The 20133-nt window shown below is 29.0% G+C and overlaps 7 protein-coding genes across 7 annotated transcripts; 3 read left to right on the top strand and 4 right to left on the bottom strand.

Moving 5' to 3' along the window:
- Positions 1 to 4775: 4775 nt before the first annotated feature.
- On the top strand, positions 4776 to 5087 carry GO595_002084 (60S acidic ribosomal protein P2; the record flags this gene model as incomplete). Its single annotated transcript, XM_067914954.1, has 1 exon — positions 4776 to 5087. One exon carries the CDS (start codon positions 4776 to 4778, stop codon positions 5085 to 5087), a length of 312 nt encoding a protein of 103 aa, XP_067777770.1.
- Positions 5088 to 5866: 779 nt separating this feature from the next.
- Positions 5867 to 6394, bottom strand: GO595_002083 (ribosomal protein L18ae; the record flags this gene model as incomplete). Its single annotated transcript, XM_067914953.1, has 1 exon — positions 5867 to 6394. One exon carries the CDS (start codon positions 6392 to 6394, stop codon positions 5867 to 5869), a length of 528 nt encoding a protein of 175 aa, XP_067777769.1.
- Positions 6395 to 6770: 376 nt separating this feature from the next.
- GO595_002082 (protein kinase) lies at positions 6771 to 9173 on the top strand (the record flags this gene model as incomplete). Its single annotated transcript, XM_067914952.1, has 1 exon — positions 6771 to 9173. The coding sequence occupies one exon, from the start codon at positions 6771 to 6773 to the stop codon at positions 9171 to 9173; it is 2403 nt and encodes an 800-aa protein (XP_067777768.1).
- A 1315-nt stretch (positions 9174 to 10488) lies between these two features.
- On the bottom strand, positions 10489 to 10887 carry GO595_002081 (uncharacterized protein; the record flags this gene model as incomplete). The annotated part of the gene is made up of 1 exon (XM_067914951.1): positions 10489 to 10887. The coding sequence occupies one exon, from the start codon at positions 10885 to 10887 to the stop codon at positions 10489 to 10491; it is 399 nt and encodes a 132-aa protein (XP_067777767.1).
- Positions 10888 to 10970: 83 nt separating this feature from the next.
- GO595_002080 (B9 domain-containing protein 2) lies at positions 10971 to 11510 on the top strand (the record flags this gene model as incomplete). Its single annotated transcript, XM_067914950.1, has 1 exon — positions 10971 to 11510. The coding sequence occupies one exon, from the start codon at positions 10971 to 10973 to the stop codon at positions 11508 to 11510; it is 540 nt and encodes a 179-aa protein (XP_067777766.1).
- Positions 11511 to 15909: 4399 nt separating this feature from the next.
- On the bottom strand, positions 15910 to 16461 carry GO595_002079 (GTP-binding protein RHO4; the record flags this gene model as incomplete). The annotated part of the gene is made up of 1 exon (XM_067914949.1): positions 15910 to 16461. One exon carries the CDS (start codon positions 16459 to 16461, stop codon positions 15910 to 15912), a length of 552 nt encoding a protein of 183 aa, XP_067777765.1.
- An 831-nt stretch (positions 16462 to 17292) lies between these two features.
- GO595_002078 (Pkinase-domain-containing protein) lies at positions 17293 to 18993 on the bottom strand (the record flags this gene model as incomplete). The annotated part of the gene is made up of 2 exons (XM_067914948.1): positions 17293 to 18336; positions 18589 to 18993. The coding sequence occupies 2 exons, from the start codon at positions 18991 to 18993 to the stop codon at positions 17293 to 17295; spliced, it is 1449 nt and encodes a 482-aa protein (XP_067777764.1).
- Positions 18994 to 20133: the final 1140 nt, after the last annotated feature.

The raw sequence follows: 20133 nt of genomic DNA, 5'->3' as shown, positions 1-20133 counted from the left end.
TTAGGTTTAATAATCAACAAATTTAATGAAATCCATCCATTATCTTATGATTTAATGATTATATTATTCCTTTGTAATTAAAAATAATAATGTGGATTTATTTTTGAATATTATAAAAGAAATAAGAACATTTGAAGAAAGTCATAAAATCAAATCCAATATATTTGATATATTTGGGCGATTTCTTATCAAACATACATATGAATCAGAATCATCTTATCTTCTTGAAGTTATGATTGAGCATAATTTTCATGAACCAAACATTGTAAAAAACAGCAAGAGTGCTTATTTTGTACATTATATGTCTAAAGATAAATTAACAATCCATTTAAGGGATGATAAATTTGTTAGAGCCTTATCAAATTATGAAGAACTTTCAAAGAATGATTGGGAATTACATTTGCAATTAATTAGAGAAGGACATAATCCAAATGAAATTGCAAAAATAATTCGAAATGATGAAATAGAAAAACTTCAAGAAATATCATCACAAAATGATTTTAATTTTAATCAAACAATTGAATCATCACTTCATGAAAGATGCTCTTTTATTAATACTTATGATATTGGATTAATTACTTATTCAGCATTCTTTGGATCTATTAAATGTTTCAAATATTTACTTATGAATGGTGCAAATGTAGAAAACACAGGTAAATATGCAGTTGCATGTGGTAATGAAGAAATTATTCATTTATGTGAACAAAATCATGCATCATTTGAATGTGCATATGAAACAGCAATCAAATATCATCGAAATGATATATTTAAATATTTTTATGATAATAAATTAAAAGAAATCAATAATTTGGAAGAATTAGGTGTTAAATGTATTTTATATCATAATTATGAAATATTTTCATTTTTACTTAAAGAAGGAATGAAAATCAATGATGATATTATTAATGAAGCAGCAATTATTGGAAATATTTTTTTAGTTGAATATTTTCTTAAAGATCATTCAATTCCGCATGATATTTTGGTGTTTTCAGCTGAATCAGTAAATATTGAACTTGTTGAATACGTTTTAAAACAAAAAGGAATTGATATTAATGCTTCAAATATTTGTTTGTTTTATTTGAAATTTATTATAATAATTTCTTATTTCAAAATAATATTTGGAAATTTTTATATGATAATGAATTTGAATTCTGAATTTTTTATTGATATAATTTCATCAAATCAAAACAAGAAAACTTATATTGCTGATGATAATTTTAATATTGGCTGTAATTTATGTTTTTTTCTAAATGAATTAATAATCTTTCATATGAATTACCAAAGGAATGTATTCGACATTATGAAAACGTTACCAAATTTATTGTAATGCATTATTTTTGGGATTAATCCAAAATTTATCTTTATACATTTAACTGTTTTCCTGTTCAAATTTCTTAAAAAAGAGACTCTATCAAATGAACCAAGAGTACCCAACATAATGCGCCCTATGAATATTTCAAAAAAGAAATCTTTGTGTTTGCATTCTCATCAATTTTTTTTTTTGTTTCCTAGAATTATCATATAATTAATGAACTAAATATAGAACTAACGAAAGTTTTGGACACACAAAAAAATCAATTATTAAAATTTGTTATTAAAATAAAGTCAATTTCAAATTTTAAAAATTAAAATTAACTCGATCTACCTGAAAAATCTTTTGATTTTGATCGAAACATAAAATATATGACCCCAGCGATTACAACAGCTAGAATAGCTGTCAATATGCTAACAACAATTATTATGGTTTTTTTGTTACTTTTCTTTTCCTCACCATTCATTAGGGAAGGATAGTCATCTGGGTCATATAATTCTATTTCTTCTGGGTCATCTGGGTCATCTGGTTCATCTGGTATTTCTCCCGAATAAAATTCAAATATATCATCTTGCTTTACCATACCCAAAATATTTTCTGGAACACTACTCACGTCAAAAAATTTTTCTGATCTTTTGGTTGTTGCTATGTTCACTCTAAGTTGGGAATCATCCCATTTCGAATCATCAGGTTTAATTTGAAGAGATGGAAGTGGAATTTCTGCTAGGTAATTTGGCATAACTACTTTCATATCTGAAGGCTTCAAAAATCCCCAAAAAAAACTATCATAAAAATCCTGTATAAATATATCAATTGATGAATCGACTTTACAATTCTTTTTTAAAATCATTGGAATACTTATTGTTTCATATTTATATGGATTTACAACTATACCAATCTTATCTTTATATTTGATCATACAATGATCAGACCCAAGACCAAACTTTACTTGTATATACTCTGCATGAATACTTATTTCATTTATTTGATCAAAATATATTTGCTTTTGAAGTGCTACAATATTTCTAAATGTTGTTTGAGAAGTAATAACTCGATTAGCTTTCGCACTTCCTTCTTTGATCTCATGAATAAAAAGAGTATCTGCTGCAAAATTTTCAATAAAATGAACAAAACCTCTAAGGACAACAACTGGAATTGTATTTGATACATCTATTCCTTTTATATATAAATCAGTAAGTGTAGGGCTGGTAATACATATTTTTTTGCATGTAACTTTAGATAAATCGAATGGAAAATGGGTATTGGGTGAAGAAACCAATATAAGTGCTGTTTCAGCACCAGAAAGATGTTTATCCATATATTTTATTTCACTTAATTTATAATAAGAAACAATATTATCAAATCCTTCAATTGCTGAATCGGTTTTTATGCATTTTCGTTCATTTTCTTTATCATTACATTTGGCAGCATATATCAACTTTATTTTTTCTAGATTTGGAAATTGAATATTGTGTTTTGGGTCTTTGTAAACTATTATCCTATGTTTTGATTCTTCGTTGCAAATGATTCCTGGTATTAAAAGAAGAAACATAAAAAATGATCTAATTACATATTATAAAATATATAATTTCGCTTTTTGAATAATTTTTTCGAAAAGATTAAAACTAAGTTGAATTCAAAAAACCATTTAACCTGGGTGTATTTTAGAAATTTTTATATCATTTGATAGTTTTTTATATTATTTTTTTTACATAAAGTAGTATTTTTATTCAAATAGCTTTTAAAGAATAATAAAAGTATTATAATTAATTAGGTGAAAAAATCAAGGTTTTCGCAAATCAAAATGTTTCATACTCCTTTGTAAAGAGGCCAGGGGAGGTCAAAACTAGCAAATTATCATGAGCTTGGTTGCAAAATCAACACACAGGCACTAATGCCAAATGAAACTTTTTTATAGCCATCGTTCATTCTAATCACCAAACCATCTATAGTATAGAAAATATCTGATCATTCGGGTGCAAGAATCAATTTGTCATAAAAACTGTAAATTCATAAAAAATAATATATTTTATTTCTGATTGTAATAGAGAGATAAGATATGAAAATCATATTCACTTTATCATACCGCATAAATATATAGGTTAATAAATTGATTTTCCTTAGCGATCATAATGATATTTTTGGTGCACATAGTTGGAAAAAAAATTAATTTCTCTCTACAACATCTTTAGAGTGAACTAAAATTTTACATTCAACATGAATACGAAAACGCTTACAAGAATTATAAAAAATATTTATTCATTATCTCCAACTTTGAAAACATTTTACATTATCAACATCAACATCAGTTATATCAAACCTCAAATCTTCTTTTACAATTACTTGTTTTACAATTGGAATTGCGTAGTATAAATATTTACACGCCAATCTGTTATATAAAAATGTTAATATCATTTGGAATGTTTTGGAAATATAAAAAGGATATTTTTTGATTATCAAAGTATTCGGAAAGAATCGATCCATCTCTACATCATTAATGAAATTCCAATTAATATCATATTGACGTAAAGGAATTTGTTTTAATGATTCATTATTTAAAACATTAATGAATTCTTTTTGTGTATTTGACCAATTTATTGAAATCGATAAATCCGAAATAAATATATCTTCATCAACATCCCTAAATGTTGTTTTATCATTGACAGATGTAATTTGAATGTTTGGCGATTCATAAGAACAATTATAATAAATAGAAGTTGATGCAAAATGTCCATATGCAGAAAAACGAAATTTTGGTTTGTCGATTGTCATTTGCATAACTTCATTAACATATTCATCATATGTCAGAGAAGAACGAAAAATTCTTGTGCATCCATTAAACTTACCCATAACACAATAAGTGTTATATATTGGCATTAAAAGAAATAATGGAATAGAACAGAACCAAAAAACTTCATTTCCAGATCCATAAAATGCTGAAATGCATGAAAATAAAAATATAGGAACAGAATAATGATAAAGAATATCAAACGTAGAAACTTTGGGGTAATTAGAATTGGGATATTGACATTGTGTTGATTTGTAAATGGAATATGTGATGATATGTGATAAAATGGTAAACAAAGTAACAAAAATTTGAATTGCACTGAAAAATTTGTGTGACCTCCACCATTTGATATAACTTGAATTATAAAATCTTAAAAATAGTGCAAAAATGTTTTTTCCAAAAAAAAGCATTTTGGAACAATTTACATCATTGCGTTTTGGGTTGCCTTTAATTTCTTTACTTGAGCTGTCCGTTGTTGTTATTGCCTTTTTTTGGGCTAAAGGTTCTCTCTTCATAAATGGCAGTTTGCAACAACGGTTTATGAACTTTGGCAAAAATTTTGAATTCAAAATCAGAATTGAGTGAACTTTGTCAATAGTTTGAAAATTTTGAAAATTCAATAAGGTGCACCCCATAAAAATCGGTTTTTTGCGGTTTGGTCGACCTTAGTATTTCATGAAGTACATTGCAGCATATCTTCTTGCACAAGCTGGCGGCGATGCAACACCATCCAAAGAAAAGATCACAGCAATCCTTGAAAGCGTTGGTATTCAAGTTGATGCTAAAGCAATTGATGCCCTTCTTGAAAAATTAAATGGAAAGAACATTGAAGAACTCATCAAAGAAGGTTCTTCTAAACTCGCCGTTGTTGGCGGTGGTGCAGCTGCTCCAGCCGCTGCTGCAACAACAGAAGTCAAGGAAGAAGAAAAGAAGGAAGAAGAAGAAGTTGTTGAATTAGCAGGTGGTTTTGATGATCTCTTCGATTAAATTAAAATGGATTATTCAAAACAAATCTTTTTATTATATTAATTTATATTTTATGTTCCAATTGGGATTGATTTTTGGCACTTCTGATAAAAAAGGAAGCTTCATTTGATCAATGAGTTCTTTTTTTGATGGATTTTCTTTAAGAATGGGAATAATATTTCTGGTTGTAGGTTCTGATAATTTGATGACTTTTATTATGATTTCAAGATTTTCATTTCCTTTTGAAGCATAATGCAGTGCCTTTATAAAGCTCGGTGATCTAAACCTTACCCAGCGTGAAAAGAAATCTTTTGAAGAAAAGTCATCGAAATCTCCATACAAATCTTTGTGAAATTCAAGGACTTGACGAGGAATTGGGGATCCTTTTGGTTGGTAGTGATATAAGCAAAATGCTGAATAGAGTCTGTATTGAGCTCTTTGAACACAATCTACAATATTATTTGTCAAAATCTCAATTTGTTTATAAGAATCATCAAACGAAAGATTTTTAAATTGGTGGTGGAGAGAAATAATTGCTTTGAGATTTTCTTTTCTTACATTCATATCCTATTTGAAGGAGTACGTTAAAATTCATTTATTATTTTCTTCTCCAAAAAATATCAATATAATATTATTTAATATCACAACATCATTTTTAAGTAAGTACTAAATGGATTTTCTTATACGCCTTTAATTCATTTATAATGAACTAATCTAAAAGATTATTATTCAAAAAAAAAAAAAAAAAATTAGTGAAATAGAAAAAAGAAAAAAAAGAATGATGTCTTTAATGCGGGTTTTTAGAATCCGCAAACTGTTGGACGTTTGCTGGCAAGAATCTTCTTTTGTGAAGCATGGGCAGGGCGAATTTCTCTCTTGAGGATTGGGAATTTAACATTCTTGGCAAGGAACATGCGGAGGTTATGGTGAACAACATCCTCATCTTTTATTTCGCTAACACGGATAATAGAGATGTTCTTAGCTTGAACATTATGTGTTCCAGCCATTTCTTGGTAAAGGCGAAGAACAGCACCTTCTGTTGTTGTGTCACGAAATTCCTTGTAAATGTTGTTGATTGAATTTGTTGAACGATATGTTAACCAAATTCCATAGTTCTTAACACGCTCTGGTTCTGGTTCAATAACGTGCTTAACTGCAAGAATTTCACCGTGAGCTTTCTTAAGACGAGCAATACGGCGTGCAACACCCCAGAATTTAGACTTTGCAATAACTTCATCAGGAGCAAAAACTTGAACGCGGATAGCAGCTGGGTTTGGAACTGCTTCAGTTGGGAGTGGGCGTGCAATAACTTCGTAATTCTTCAGCATCACAGAAAAGGATGGCCAAACTGCTTTTTCGATTGAAAATTATTGAATAATTTACATATCCATGCAATAAATATCAACAAAGTTTCATGCTTGTTTCAAGATATTTCTCATAATTCTTTAAAAACCTCATTTAAATATAAATTTGACATTGATTAGTTGGTAAAAGATTGTTAAATAATTTAAAATATAGATATTTCATTAAATTTAATAAAATCTGCTTATAAAATTTCTTGATTGCTCGAAGTAGACATAAAAGGCTTCTTAATAATAATACTTTAATTAGTAAAAAATCGTGTTTCTTTCTTCATAAAAAACTAATTTTGATTCTTTTTTGATTCAGAAGTTATTTAGCCGAATTCTCTTTTATTTAAATCGGATGGGACCTGGAATTTCTAGTAATTATGATAACATTAATTATGTTTTTACAGCAGGTTGTTGGAAGGTTCATTCAGCAGTTCATAAAAGAAATAATGAACGTGTTTGTCTTTGGCAAATTGATAAAGATGAACTAGAAAAATTGATTTATGATCCCTCAGACCAAGCAGAATATTTGCAAAACACTCTTAATAGTATCCAGAAAGCAAGGAAACTCAGGCATCCCCAAATTCTTAAAATCCTAGAAGTTCAAGAACAAACAACAAATCTCGCTTTTTCATCAGAACCTGTTTCATCTTATCTAAGGGCATTTATTGGTGAATTAGAAATATATGATTCTACTTACATCGGTTATCAAATATTAAAAGGGTTATCATTTTTACATAATGATGCCAAAATGATTCACTTGGGTCTTAAGCCTTCTATCGTATTTCTTAATGAAAGTTTAGAAGTCAAATTATTAGGATTTGATTGGTCTGTTTCATACATTCCTGATTCTGGTCCAACAAATCTTCCATTTCCAACTCTTCGTATTAGCCCCTCCCATCCTGACATTAAATACGTAGCTCCTGAGATAGTTAAATCACATGAATGTTATCCACAATCTGATATATTTTCATTTGGTTGTCTTTTTTACGAAATTCTTAGCTCCAAACTTCCACGCCCAGTTCGAAATCTCAATGATGTATGTGTTCCCATCACATTAAATCCATTACCGCGCGATATCAATGGTGAATTTTATCGGTTAATTTCCCAATGTCTTCAACAAAATCCAGCCTCCCGACCCACAGCTTCCACTCTTCTCTCTCAAGAAGCCTTCCAATCCACCCAATTGAAAGTTTTACGATATCTTGATATGATAATTACCAAAGATGCTAAAGACAAATTTGGCTTTTTCAAGGGCCTTTCCAAGATTATACATGATTTTTCACCCATGATAATCAAAGTAAAAATTTTACCAATTTTAATATCAGAATGCAAGTCTGACATTCGATTTGCGCCAGTTCTTTTGGGAACAATATTTTCGGTATCCGAGAAGTTCACTGTTTCCGAGTTCACCAACGAAATCTTTAAAAAACTTTCATTCCTTACAACAGTTGAAGATCCACCACAAGTCACAATAGCGTTAGTGCAGTCATTGCCATTATTATTAGAGAAGACAGAGCCATCGCTACATAAAGATTGTATCTATCCGATACTATTTCGGTCATTACAATCGAATAATTTAACATTACGTAATGAATGCATGAAGAAACTTCCGGGAATCATAAAGAAACTTCCGGAGAATATAATAAACACAAAATTATTACCACAAATCGTCGACTTACTTGCGGATATTAAGAATTCACAGGATATAAATCCATTGCTTTCATCAATTGCGATGTGTTTGCCTCAAATTGATTGCGACGTGTTTCTACTTGAACAATTTCCAAAAGTTTTCTACGCATGGAAAAAGAATCAAACAAAAGAATCAACTGAAATGATGATGGAAATCATCGAAAACTTAAAGGGTAACGAAAGGAATATTATGGCAAGAGCTATGCAAGTCGCGGCAAGCATCGTGTCAGCAAATGTCGCGGAGCCTTACGTGAAGAAGAGAATGTGCAATTGGATGATTAACACGATCGAAAGGTTTAAGGCAGTGAACGCATTGGATAGAGCGTACAACAAGCCGGAGATCGCGATGCCGGCTAAAAAGAGGGAGAACCGAATTGAAGACTTAACTAAAAGCAGCAACAACGTGCAGCAGATTGAAAACAGCAACATCTTCCAACCACAAAATAGCAATAACATATCATTTAATAGTAATAATATGCCGTTTAATAATAGTAATAATAACATATCATTTAATAGTAATAGTAATGCGTCGTTTAATGGTAATAATAATTCATCATTTAATAGTAATAGTAATGCGTCGTTTAATGCGAATTTCCAACCGAAAAATAACATAAATCAAAGAAGTAATGACGCAATGTTTAATAGTAATTTCCAGCCACAAAACAATTTTAATGATTTTGGCCAACGAAATAACAGCAATTTAATGTTCGGCAATGTAAATTCGCAACAAAGCGCAAACAACTTCAATGACTTCGTACCAAACAACAGCAGCAGCAACGCCGCGTTTGGATTCCCACAGCAAAAGAGCGCGAAGAGCCAGGACTTCCAATACAGCAATAGCTCTTCGCAGGGCGATCTGTTGTTTGGTAGCTCGAACACGAGTTCGCAGGATTTGATGTTCAATAGCGCACAAAACGGATTCGGATTTAGCGGAAGCAACGACTTTGCGTTCGACGCACAACATAGGAACGTAAAGCCAACGCCCGGAAGAACTATTAGAGAAACGCCTGCAAATGGAATGCAACTTCCAGCGCCAAAAAGTAATGATTTACTTGACTTATTTTAATAAAACTATTTGATAATTAAATGTCTTTTTACTGAATAATATTTTAGTTTTATTAAATTCTAATGTATGAATTGCATTTGCAGTATTTCAATTAAAGAAATAAAATCGATTAACATATTTAAATGAGTGTACTCATAAGGGCAAGTTCTGGAAAATCCAAAGGAAGGATAAATCTGTTTAAACATATTATTTTGAACATTTAAATAACAATCATGGAACAGAATTTTTTTGATTATTTATATGAAGATATTTAATAAGGAATTAATTCCCTATTATTATGTCTTTTATAAAATATTTCCATCATCATATTGTATTCCTTCTCCTTCCAAAAATAATAAAAGTTCGTAATTACCACTAGTAATACAGATTTTTTGGAAATAATTAAGCATTGTTTTATCAGCTTGGATTGATTTATCAATAATTTTATTTTCATAAAGATATTTAAATAAATCATTTTGATGAAATTTAATTGCAGTTTTATCTACATCTTTTAATGATGAATGATTTTGTTCACATAAATGAAATATTTCTAGATTTCCACCTGCAACTGCATATGCTAAATGATTTTGGTTTTCTTCTTTTGCTTTATAATGTGCAAAATATTTTGATTAACGAATGAAATATTTTGATCGTTTACTTGTTAAAATATTTGCTTTAGTTAAATTTTGTTGAATCAATATTATATATATATATATATATATAATATGCTTCTTGTTTTTCCATTTTCTATATATAATCTGAAAAAATTGTAACGATATTAGGTATATTTTCATTTATTTCTTCTTTTTTCATTTGAATCAATTGAAAAAATTTCAAGTATATATCAAATTAATTTCATTTTGTAATTGCAAAGTACTATTTTATTAACTCATTTTAATTCCATTTCGCTTTTGTTCAATTTGTTGCTGCATATATGTATTTTGCGAGTTCATTGTTTTGATTTTATTTTGTAACTTAAAAATATTATTCTTCGATTCATTGATTTCAGATATACTTCGATTTGCTGAATTTTTGTATATTGTGGGTTAATTTTATTATGTGATTGCAAAATATTATTTCTTAATTTATTATTCAAAAATTTGCTTTATCAGACTAAAATATTCCCAATCATTTTTTTCTATTAATTTGTATTTCAGAAGTATCGCTTTGTAAAAATACAGAAATCAATTTTTAACGATCATTTTCCGATCAATTTTCACGTGCAAACTAGGAGAAATGTTAAACGGAGTAATCCAAAAAAAAATGTTTGGTTTCATTTAAAATAGCTTTAAAAAACGATTATATTAAGCGTACATGACGCTTTGTTTTTATTTATTTATATATCATCATCTGTATCAAAATCATATGTTTCAGGCTGTTGATACTCTAAGTGTTGTGAAGCAAGAACTTTTCGAACAAAGGAAACATGGTCGCTTGTTGCACCGTATCCAGCATTTCTTAAAGCAACAATTTTTTCATGTTTGATTTTATTTAAATTGTCTATGTAGTCTTTTTTTGCATTTGCTAGAAGTATATTTAAATGCCTATTTTCAAGTGCGTTGAATATGTCTGATGGTGTTAAAGTATTTGTGTTCTTTAGTTGTATAGCATCACCAACAATCTGTTCAAAAAAACGATTTAGAATGCAAGCAAGGGCGTCAGAGGTATCTTGACGAAACTCTCCTTTCTTTTTAATTAAAGTTGTCCATTGGTTCCATAGCTCTGTTTCTTCCATTTTGGACAGCCGTTGATCTATCGTTTTTATAAACTATAGAAAAATTGGTGTGGTGTTTATACGTTAATAAATACCATTCGAAAATGTTTCAACAAACAGCAAATGCATATTTTATTGGAAGAATCATCGGATCTACAGGTTTCAAGGATGGATCTTTTTGCAGATGGTGGATTGTTGCCGGACAACAATGGAGATTAGTTCAAGGAATTGATCGAGGACAGACCCAAACAGATAGTCCAAATGATTCATCTGGTAGGTGCATTTGGAGCCATCCAATTGATACATATTATGAATTCACCGGAATTCAAGGTTGGCCAAAAATATCTTTTGAAGTTTGGGAACATGATTCACTTGGACGTTCATTTATTGGTGGCTACGGATTTTGTTCATTGCCAATGTCACCCGGAAATCATGATATAAAAGTTCACTTATGGCGTCCAGTGGGAACTTTTATAGAAGATTTAACAGCTAATTTCATTGGTGGATCTCCACACTTAAGAAGCCAAGAACTTGTTCATACACCAAATGACAGATTCCGTTTAAAATCAGAAAGTTCTGGTATTGTTCATCTCAATATCAATGTAATATTAGGAAAAATTGGAAGCTTTGGTGTTGACTTTTAATACTTTTTATTGAATGAATTAAAGCAAATATTGTAAACAGACAGGATTATCAAATCTTTTTTTATAAAAAAAATTCGACAATTTCTAAAAGGTCGATAAAGAATTCAAAACCGCGAATAAGGACAAAAGAAAAAGTGAAATAAAAAAATGGTTTTACTGGAAGATGTGCTTCTTCCAAGCGCGATAGTTCATGCAAAAGAAATCATAATTGTTCAAGATCTTATGATGTCTATTTCTGAAGACAAAGTTCAAGAAGCAAAAAATACAATATTAAATCTTTCTTTAATTCATACTTCTGATGGGATATTATCACTTTCAAATAATGCCTATTTTGCTGTACTATACCGTCCAAATTTAATACATCCACTTTCAAAATTAATTATTAGTTTATGTAATAGTTCAAATGATGAAAACAAGTTATCAGAACTAAAAGAAAAGTTCCTTGATCTACCACAAAAAATTCTAGAACAAAAATGGAAAATAGCTCTTCTCCATTCGCTTTATTATCATGGATTATATTCCGATGATGAACTTTTTGAAGTCTTAAATAACTTTTTAGAAAAGCATCCAATTATTTCCAACTTACCTTTTTGGAAGAATGGATGTCGACAACAATATTTAATCTTTATTTGGTTTGCACCACTTCTTTTTAAGAAATCACCGAAAGTTTTTGATAACATTTTTAATCACTTAAAAGAAAGTGTTTCTAAAAGAGATTTAACTGATAACTATAATAACTATTTAGAACTATTTCCAAAGCTTATGGAAAATGATTGGGAAATTTATAAAGAATGGTCACATGATTTATATTTGAAAGATTCACTTGCATATATTATAAAGAATGATGATGTTGAAGAACTCAAAAAAATTCCAAGCTTGAGTCCAAATGATCGAATTCTTCCGACTGTATTTGAGTTTTCTTTATTTTTAAGTCGGAAACCAAATCTGTTCCATTTTTCGGCATTTTATGGATCGGAGAAATGTTTTAATTATTTGGTTACATTAGGCGGCGATATGAAAGCACAAGATTATGGAAAACGAAACTTAATACATTTTGCTTTATTCGGTGGAAACATGAACATAATTCAAAGGTCAGTTAAAGAAATATCGAATTATGATCTTGTTACTCGACTTGCTGCCGAATTCCATCGTTTTGATTTATTTAAATTGTTTTGTGAGACGAATAAAACTGACATTAAATCAAACGACTTAGAGAACGGCTCAATTTTTCATGGAATTGCTGCTTCGAATCATATCAAAATGATTTTGTATTGTATCGAACAAAATTGTGACGTTAATTTAAGAGATGGTTTTTGTATTAATGTTTTGATGTTTTTTATATGTTTTCGGCGTTTAGTTTTACGTTTTTGGGCTCCACTTAATTGTGCTATTGATTATTGTGCTCTTGATGCTATTCATGTTTTACTTGCTCATAAAGATATTGATGTTAATATGCAAGATGAATATGAATGATTTTATTCTTTTGGAGTTTTTTGATGATTTTTATTTCGCCGTTGATTAGAGCGACTATTAATGGAAATGCTGATGTCGTAGAGATACTTTTAAAGCATCCAAAAATTGAGATCAATGCTTATGGAGTTTCTTCCAAATTTCATTTAGTTTATTCATAATAATTTATAATATTAATTCATTTCATTTCAAACTGCGCTTCATCGTGCTGTTCAATCAAATGCAATCGATGTTATTAAAGTTTTGTTATCAGTGAAAGAAATTGACGTGAATTTGGTCGACGTTATTTTTATGATTTTTCATGTTCATTTGTTTTGTTTCAAGTTTCTTGCGTTTTTTGAATGTTTTAATATCAATTTTCGGACTCCTTTACATTTCGCTGTGCAAAATCGTTCTAAAGAAGCTGTTAATTTGCTTTTATCAAATCCAAATATCGATAAATCTGTCGTTGATATTAATTTAATAATTTTGATGTTTATATATTTTTTATGGTGTTCATTTTATGTTTTTCTTCTTCAATCAATTCTTAATGAATAAACAAATTAACACAAAAAAAATTTTCCTATATTTTAATTGGTTCTTAAAATATATTCGACTGTGCAAATAATTATAATTATGTTTGAAACATTTTAAAATTAATTTATTTATTAAATGTTTAAACAAATAGTTATTTAGAATTTTCTTAATAAATTTTGCAACATGATTCATGTTAGTTTTTTTAGTGCACTGGTTTCCATAAAAAAATAACCATTATTGAAGGTTGTGATTAAAAAAAGTTTAATTACACAATTTGCGAAAATATTCTATTTGATGATATATGTCTCCATTAAATTTATTACAATATTGTAATAACTGTTATGAAAGATAATTTGATTGTTTCTTTATACTGAGTAAAGGCACATAATAGAGAAAACAAACCAATGTTTATATAATATATTTGGAAATTGTATACATATGAATTATTTTTTTAAAATTTAAAAAATAAATTTAAGAATGAAAAAATTGCTATTACACATGAGAAGAGTTCAAAATTTATAGGTTTCTTTTGGAAATTTCTATTTTTAATGAAACAGAATAAAAATTTAACAGAAATTTTACAAAAGTTGATAAAATGTTTGTCCATTTTCTTCAAAAGAGCTCATCCTATTTAGGGAAATTAGTGCTCTAGTAAATGCATTTAATCGACTGCTTGTGAGTGGGACGGTTTCTGCTAAATCATCTGATGATATTTTCATTATTCCATTTTCTATTATCTTTTGATAGTGTTTATTCATTTCCTCAATCTTGATTAAAAGTGGTATAATGGAAGGAAGAGATTGAAATTCAGAAGCAGTAATTTCACGAAACATGGGTTCATTCGGTTTTGTATTCCGGATTGGTGTTGATTTTTTAATTGGCATTGGAGATGAAATTGGTGTAACTTGTTTTTCTACTTGCGAATTCCGAGGATATGTTATTTCATTGTTAGGAGCGAGTGAAATAGGCATTCCGCATAAGACTCCATATTTTTTCAATTCGTCAAGGGCATATCGAGTATTGGAAACAATATCGCCTAAGCCATCGAGACTATTTATTATTGATGTCATTTTTGAAATTTCTTGAAAATGTTCATCAATGCTTTGATTTAATGTGTCCATAAAATTTTCTTCATCACTTTGGCATTTTTCCCATCGCTTAGTTTCAGAGATTTCAGAAATTAACTTAAGGCCTTGATCAATGTAGATAGCTAGTTCTTTTAACTGCGCAAAGGTTTCCATTTATATTTATAAACGTACATTAGCACCCAAAATTAAATTTATCTTTTTCCGAAAAAATTCCTTAAAGGTCTCATCAAATACCAGAGTTTTACCTGTGATCAGTAAATTCAACAAATATTAATTTGCATGGTGCTCATAAATATCAATTGTATTAATCAATTTTCTCAAAATTCATTAAAAGAATTGGTATTTTGTCATAACATTCCAAACTATTCGTTTTTTAATTAAAGTGTATATATTGGATTCTCTGATAAATTTTATTTAATTTGATTTTTTGTCATTTCTTTATTTCTATTTTATTTCACTTAAGCATAGAAAGCAGTTGGCTTTTAAAGAAGATCTCATTTTTTTGATGTTATATTAGTAATAAGCTCGTTCTTGTAGTAAACATTATATTTGTTGTAATGATTACATAAATTCATCAAAAAAAATTTGAGGAAATAGAAAATGAAGGCATTTATTATAGCTGTTGCTATGATTACATGAAGGAATCAAAAATGTTCATGAGGCAGAAGAAATAAAAATTGTATGTTGCCTAAGGATATTAAAGATACATTTGTAACTCTTGTAACAATTATTGTCATATAACCTTCCGTGTGCTTTTTGACCTCAAAGCAGATGAGAAATTGCCAAATCAAACCCTTATGACATACAAGTTGCCCAGTAAAAGTGTGAAGCTATTGCAGTAAGTTCTTTTTCTGTTTTGACATCCCAGAAACAAGAAATAAGAGATTTCATCATTGATTCATAATTGAAAGCAGAGAAAAAGGACCGTAATAAAACAAGATAAAGTATTAATGATGAAAAAGAGAACTATGATGATTTTGTTGTTAGAAAAAATCCTTATGATTAGTTATAAGAATAATATCTCTATTAGCTATAATTATTATTCTTGTTCTTATTGTAATTTTTGTGACTTTTGCTATAATTACACGAAAAAAATCCACGATGAAAATGAAGCACAAGAAATAAATAATTATGATGAGAAAAGACTTTGCATAATTGGGAAGACATAAATGCAAATGTTTTAAAGAGAAAATGTTTACTGCAAATATTTGAATTTTTGTTTAATAAATAAAAACAATATTAAATTAATTGGTTTGCAATTTAGAAATACAAATTATTCACGTCAATCTATTGCCGCTCAGATTATTGTTTACTTGAATAAACAGTTATTTCTTCTTTCTTTTGATGCTTTCGAAGTATGATTCAATGATAAAATCTCTGATTTCTTGCATCTGTGTAGTGACAATTGAAAACGAACGAGCTGATATAGCTTCACTCTTCTGCATCGCTGCTTCAATATCAAGATGATTCGGTGGTATCTGATTTGGCAGTTTCTCGTCTGACCGAAGACCAGCAAGAACACATGGAGACTGAGGACAAGCTAATTTAATATACGGAACAAATCTATCAATAGTAGAGTTTAAGGAGTTAATATCGTTAGCTGCATAACAGATCATTACTAAAGATTTTGCCCAATACTGTAATTCAGTAATTGGTCTTGAACACAGACGAGGATCATATGTGTCCCAGAATCCAACGCAAAGACGATTGTTGTTTATCGAGTGTTGCCATATAGAGCCATAGCTATCAACAATGGTTTCAACATTACTATACGGTATTGTTTGTTTGATGTTTCCTGCTAGATTTAATATGCTAGTTTTTCCTATTCCTTTTTTGCCTATAACAAGCAAGTTACAATGTTCTATTTTGTTATTCATTTGGGAAAAGTGACATATACTCAAATTTTCTATCGTTTCCATTTTTTTTTTTTTTTTCGATCACTCGGTATAAATAAAGTTATGAAAACCAAATATTGAATAATTTACATTATGATAGTGAAATGATTGAATGATGTTCACCAAGCATAATTTCTCTAAGCAATCATTATTTATAATGTTAGAAGAACAAAAGGTTTAAAGTGTAACTAATATGGAAGAAGCAATCCGTTATCATCTTGTAAAGGGATTCAAGAATTGGAATGATGGATATAATAGGTGGTTATAGTGGTGTAATGCGCATTACAATGTCTATGGTCACCGCTTATTATTGCAACAATATAAATATATGATGTGCCAACTTTTCCAACATTACATCATGGAACTTGGAGCATTTGATAATATGATTATTAAAGATGATTGGACAGCTATTTGCTACAGTGTTAAAGTCAATAATCTTGATACGAAGGAAGAAATATTGCAACACACTATGAAATTTGTTGACTTTAAACAGAATCCAAATCCCATAGGTGTGCGCGTTGTTGAAGGTTGGGCTCTTTCAGCTAAACATTAAATAAAACACTTTAAATCAAAGATGATTTTATTTTATTATATTATTATAATATTTGTAACAATTTATTCAAATCTTAAATGATTTTCATGGATAAATAAAGATAAACTACAATGAAGAAAAGTTTTTTTTTTTATTATTATTCATTTTGTTGTTAAAATCCAAATATTAACGAATAATGTCAATAAACATTAAAATAAATTAATATTATTATTTATTATATATTTCGAACAGTTTTATTCTATTTTATCACATAAATATCGTTAATCTTTAATTTCATCTCGAATTGGATCAAAGAATGGATGCTGCAACGCTTCTGATGCTGTAATCCGTTCTTCATGATCAATCGTTAATAATCGCTTTAGTAATGAGACTGCGTCTTGATCCATTTTATGTTGTTTGATCGAATTAATCGCTTTCTGCCAGCCCGGGCCGCGATTCGGCGGCAATGACGCTGAAACTGTTTGCGGCATGTTGAGGCCGTACTTGTCGACATATTGCAACAGCGATGTCGTGCCGCAAAGTGTCGCAACTTGAATGATCATTTCATCAATGTTCCGCCCTTCAAAAAATGGATATTTAATAAGCATTTCGGCTAAGACACACCCAACGCCCCAGACGTCAATACCATAATCATAATATTGATAATTAAGTAATAATTCAGGCGCTTTATATCGTAACGTAGAAACTCGAACTGTATATGCATGCCCTGGAAAATATAAATCTGCAAGACCCCAATCAATTAATTCTAATTGTTGATGATCACTCGAAATTAATAAATTACCTGGTTTGACATCACGATGCATAATGCCTTTTTGTGCACATGAATCTAATGAAATAAGTAAACGATATATTAAAATTCGAATTTCTTCAAGTTTAAGTTTAGGATACAAAGAGCGTGGATTTTCACTTTTAACATAATCAGTAATAAGAGAAATAGTAGATGTTAATGGATCTCGAACAACTGATATTAAATGAACACAATTAGGAAGTGTAGAAACTTGTTTGAGTAACCAAATTTCGCGTTGAATTTTAACAAAAGGTACATTTTTAAGTGTTTTAATAGCACATAATCGTCCTCCATCATATCGACCTACAAATACTAATGAATATTTACCACTACCTATGGGTCCAATAACTTCAAAACGTTCAATGTTATCATACTCAATTTGATAACTACCAAAAAAATCTTCATCTGGTGATTTGTCTGAATTCGCATTTTTATAAATTTTTGATGTCGAAATAATTCGATAAATTGGTGTTTGAAGTTTTGTTTGTCTTGTCTTGTTCATTGAAGAGACGTTAAACTACACGGGGTGCCCCAAAAACCGAAAACTTGATATTTAAAAAAAAAAAAATTAAAAAATATTTTGTTACGAAAGGTTGAGAATCATTGGTATCATAAATATTTATTAAAACTGTTTTATTATCGATATGAATTAAAATCAGGAACAAATCCTTTTCAACAATTCGCATTGTGATTGCGAGCATGCTTTGAATCTTAAAAGGGATTAACAAAGTTTTCATATTTTGCTTTTTGGAAAATTTTGAAGTGATACTTTCACAGTCGTTGTCTTTGGTTTGACAACTGTTGGTCTTGATCTTAACATTTTTGTTTGCGCTTTGCGTTGTGTTGTCATTTGATTTCGTTCGTTTCCTTCGTGTTTTTGCTTTGGTGAATATTTGGTTTGTTGATTTTCTTCTTCTTCTGTCTCTTCTTCAATTTCTTCTTCTTCCTCTTCTTCTGACTCTTCTTCTGAATATTCTTCTGATCCAAAAGCATTATAACTTTCTGCTTCTTCAAGTTCATTTGCTGATATTGGCACATCATCATCTGGTTGACCAATTTGTAATTCAACATATTTCTTAATTTCTTTAACAAGTTCATTCCTTGGATAACGTTCTAAAATAATATTACATAAAATTATCGCTTTAGAATAATCCTTTTCTTCTAATGTTTTCATTAACTATGATTAGAATAAAATAATACGATTTGAAGTGCTTGTGGTGATTCTTTTGAACTTCCATTCATTGAACATTTTTGACTGTTGTGTGAAATTTTGTTAAACGATACAATCAAAATTAAACGGTTTCAATATTTATCATCATTATTATTATTTTAATATTTCTAATTTCGTTGATATTTTTCATGAATGTTTTATATAATATTTATTGAAAAATATATTGGTAAAGAGTAAATAAATTTTTTTTTATTTCAAAAATGTTGTTTTCATTCTTCTGTTGGACATATTGAATCATATATATGACATGAAACTTCTCCATTACTTATTTTTGATATTTGATAATTAAATTCATCAAATTTCCCTGGAGATATAGAAATATGAACAATTACATTTTCTGGATTATATTCTTGATGAAGAACATTCGCCATATTATAACACATATTAATAATTTTACCTAACCATTTATTCGGTATAACAATTATACACTCTATTTGATGTTCAGAAAGACGAATGATTGTTGTTAACTTTGGAAGAAGTGATCGAACAATTCTTTCTGCACTTTTATCAATATCATATTGTGCTTTTATCTCTTGAAGTGCACTTTCAATACGAGATACAGGATGTGGCTTTTTCGTTGTTGGCTCAATAAAGTTTTGATGAATAAAATTAATAACTTGAAGTTTTTTTGTTTCAATCATATCTTTTTTTTCTTGTGCTGTTAATCCATATTTTCCTGTCTTCATTATTAATTCTAATAATTCTCTCCCATTAATACCAATCTTCTCTAGATCTGTTTTACTTACAATATTGCCCTTTGATGCACTTGTATAAATCTTATCATCAATAATTGCATCTTCAAGTGAACATAATCCTTCACGATATTTAGATACCATTCCTGGGATAGCAATTATTTCAACTTTAACACCATTCTTTTGGAAATGAACAATTTGATATTGTGTGTGTTGCATTAATTTAGATTTAGATTTAGTTCTTATTTAAATTCAGTTTTTATATATACTTTTATATAATTTATCCATCTTTTTTTACGATTTAGCTATAATCTTTTTTGAATTCATGTTTTATCACTTTTGATGTATTTTTAAATATTAAATATTATATTTGATATTGTTCTTGTTAGTT

Source organism: Histomonas meleagridis (assembly GCF_020186115.1).
Source record: "Histomonas meleagridis strain 2922-C6/04-10x chromosome Unknown contig_16, whole genome shotgun sequence".
NCBI lineage: Eukaryota > Parabasalia > Tritrichomonadida > Dientamoebidae > Histomonas > Histomonas meleagridis.
Note: the sequence above shows the minus strand (reverse complement) of the source record. Positions and strands in the feature narration are given on the sequence as shown.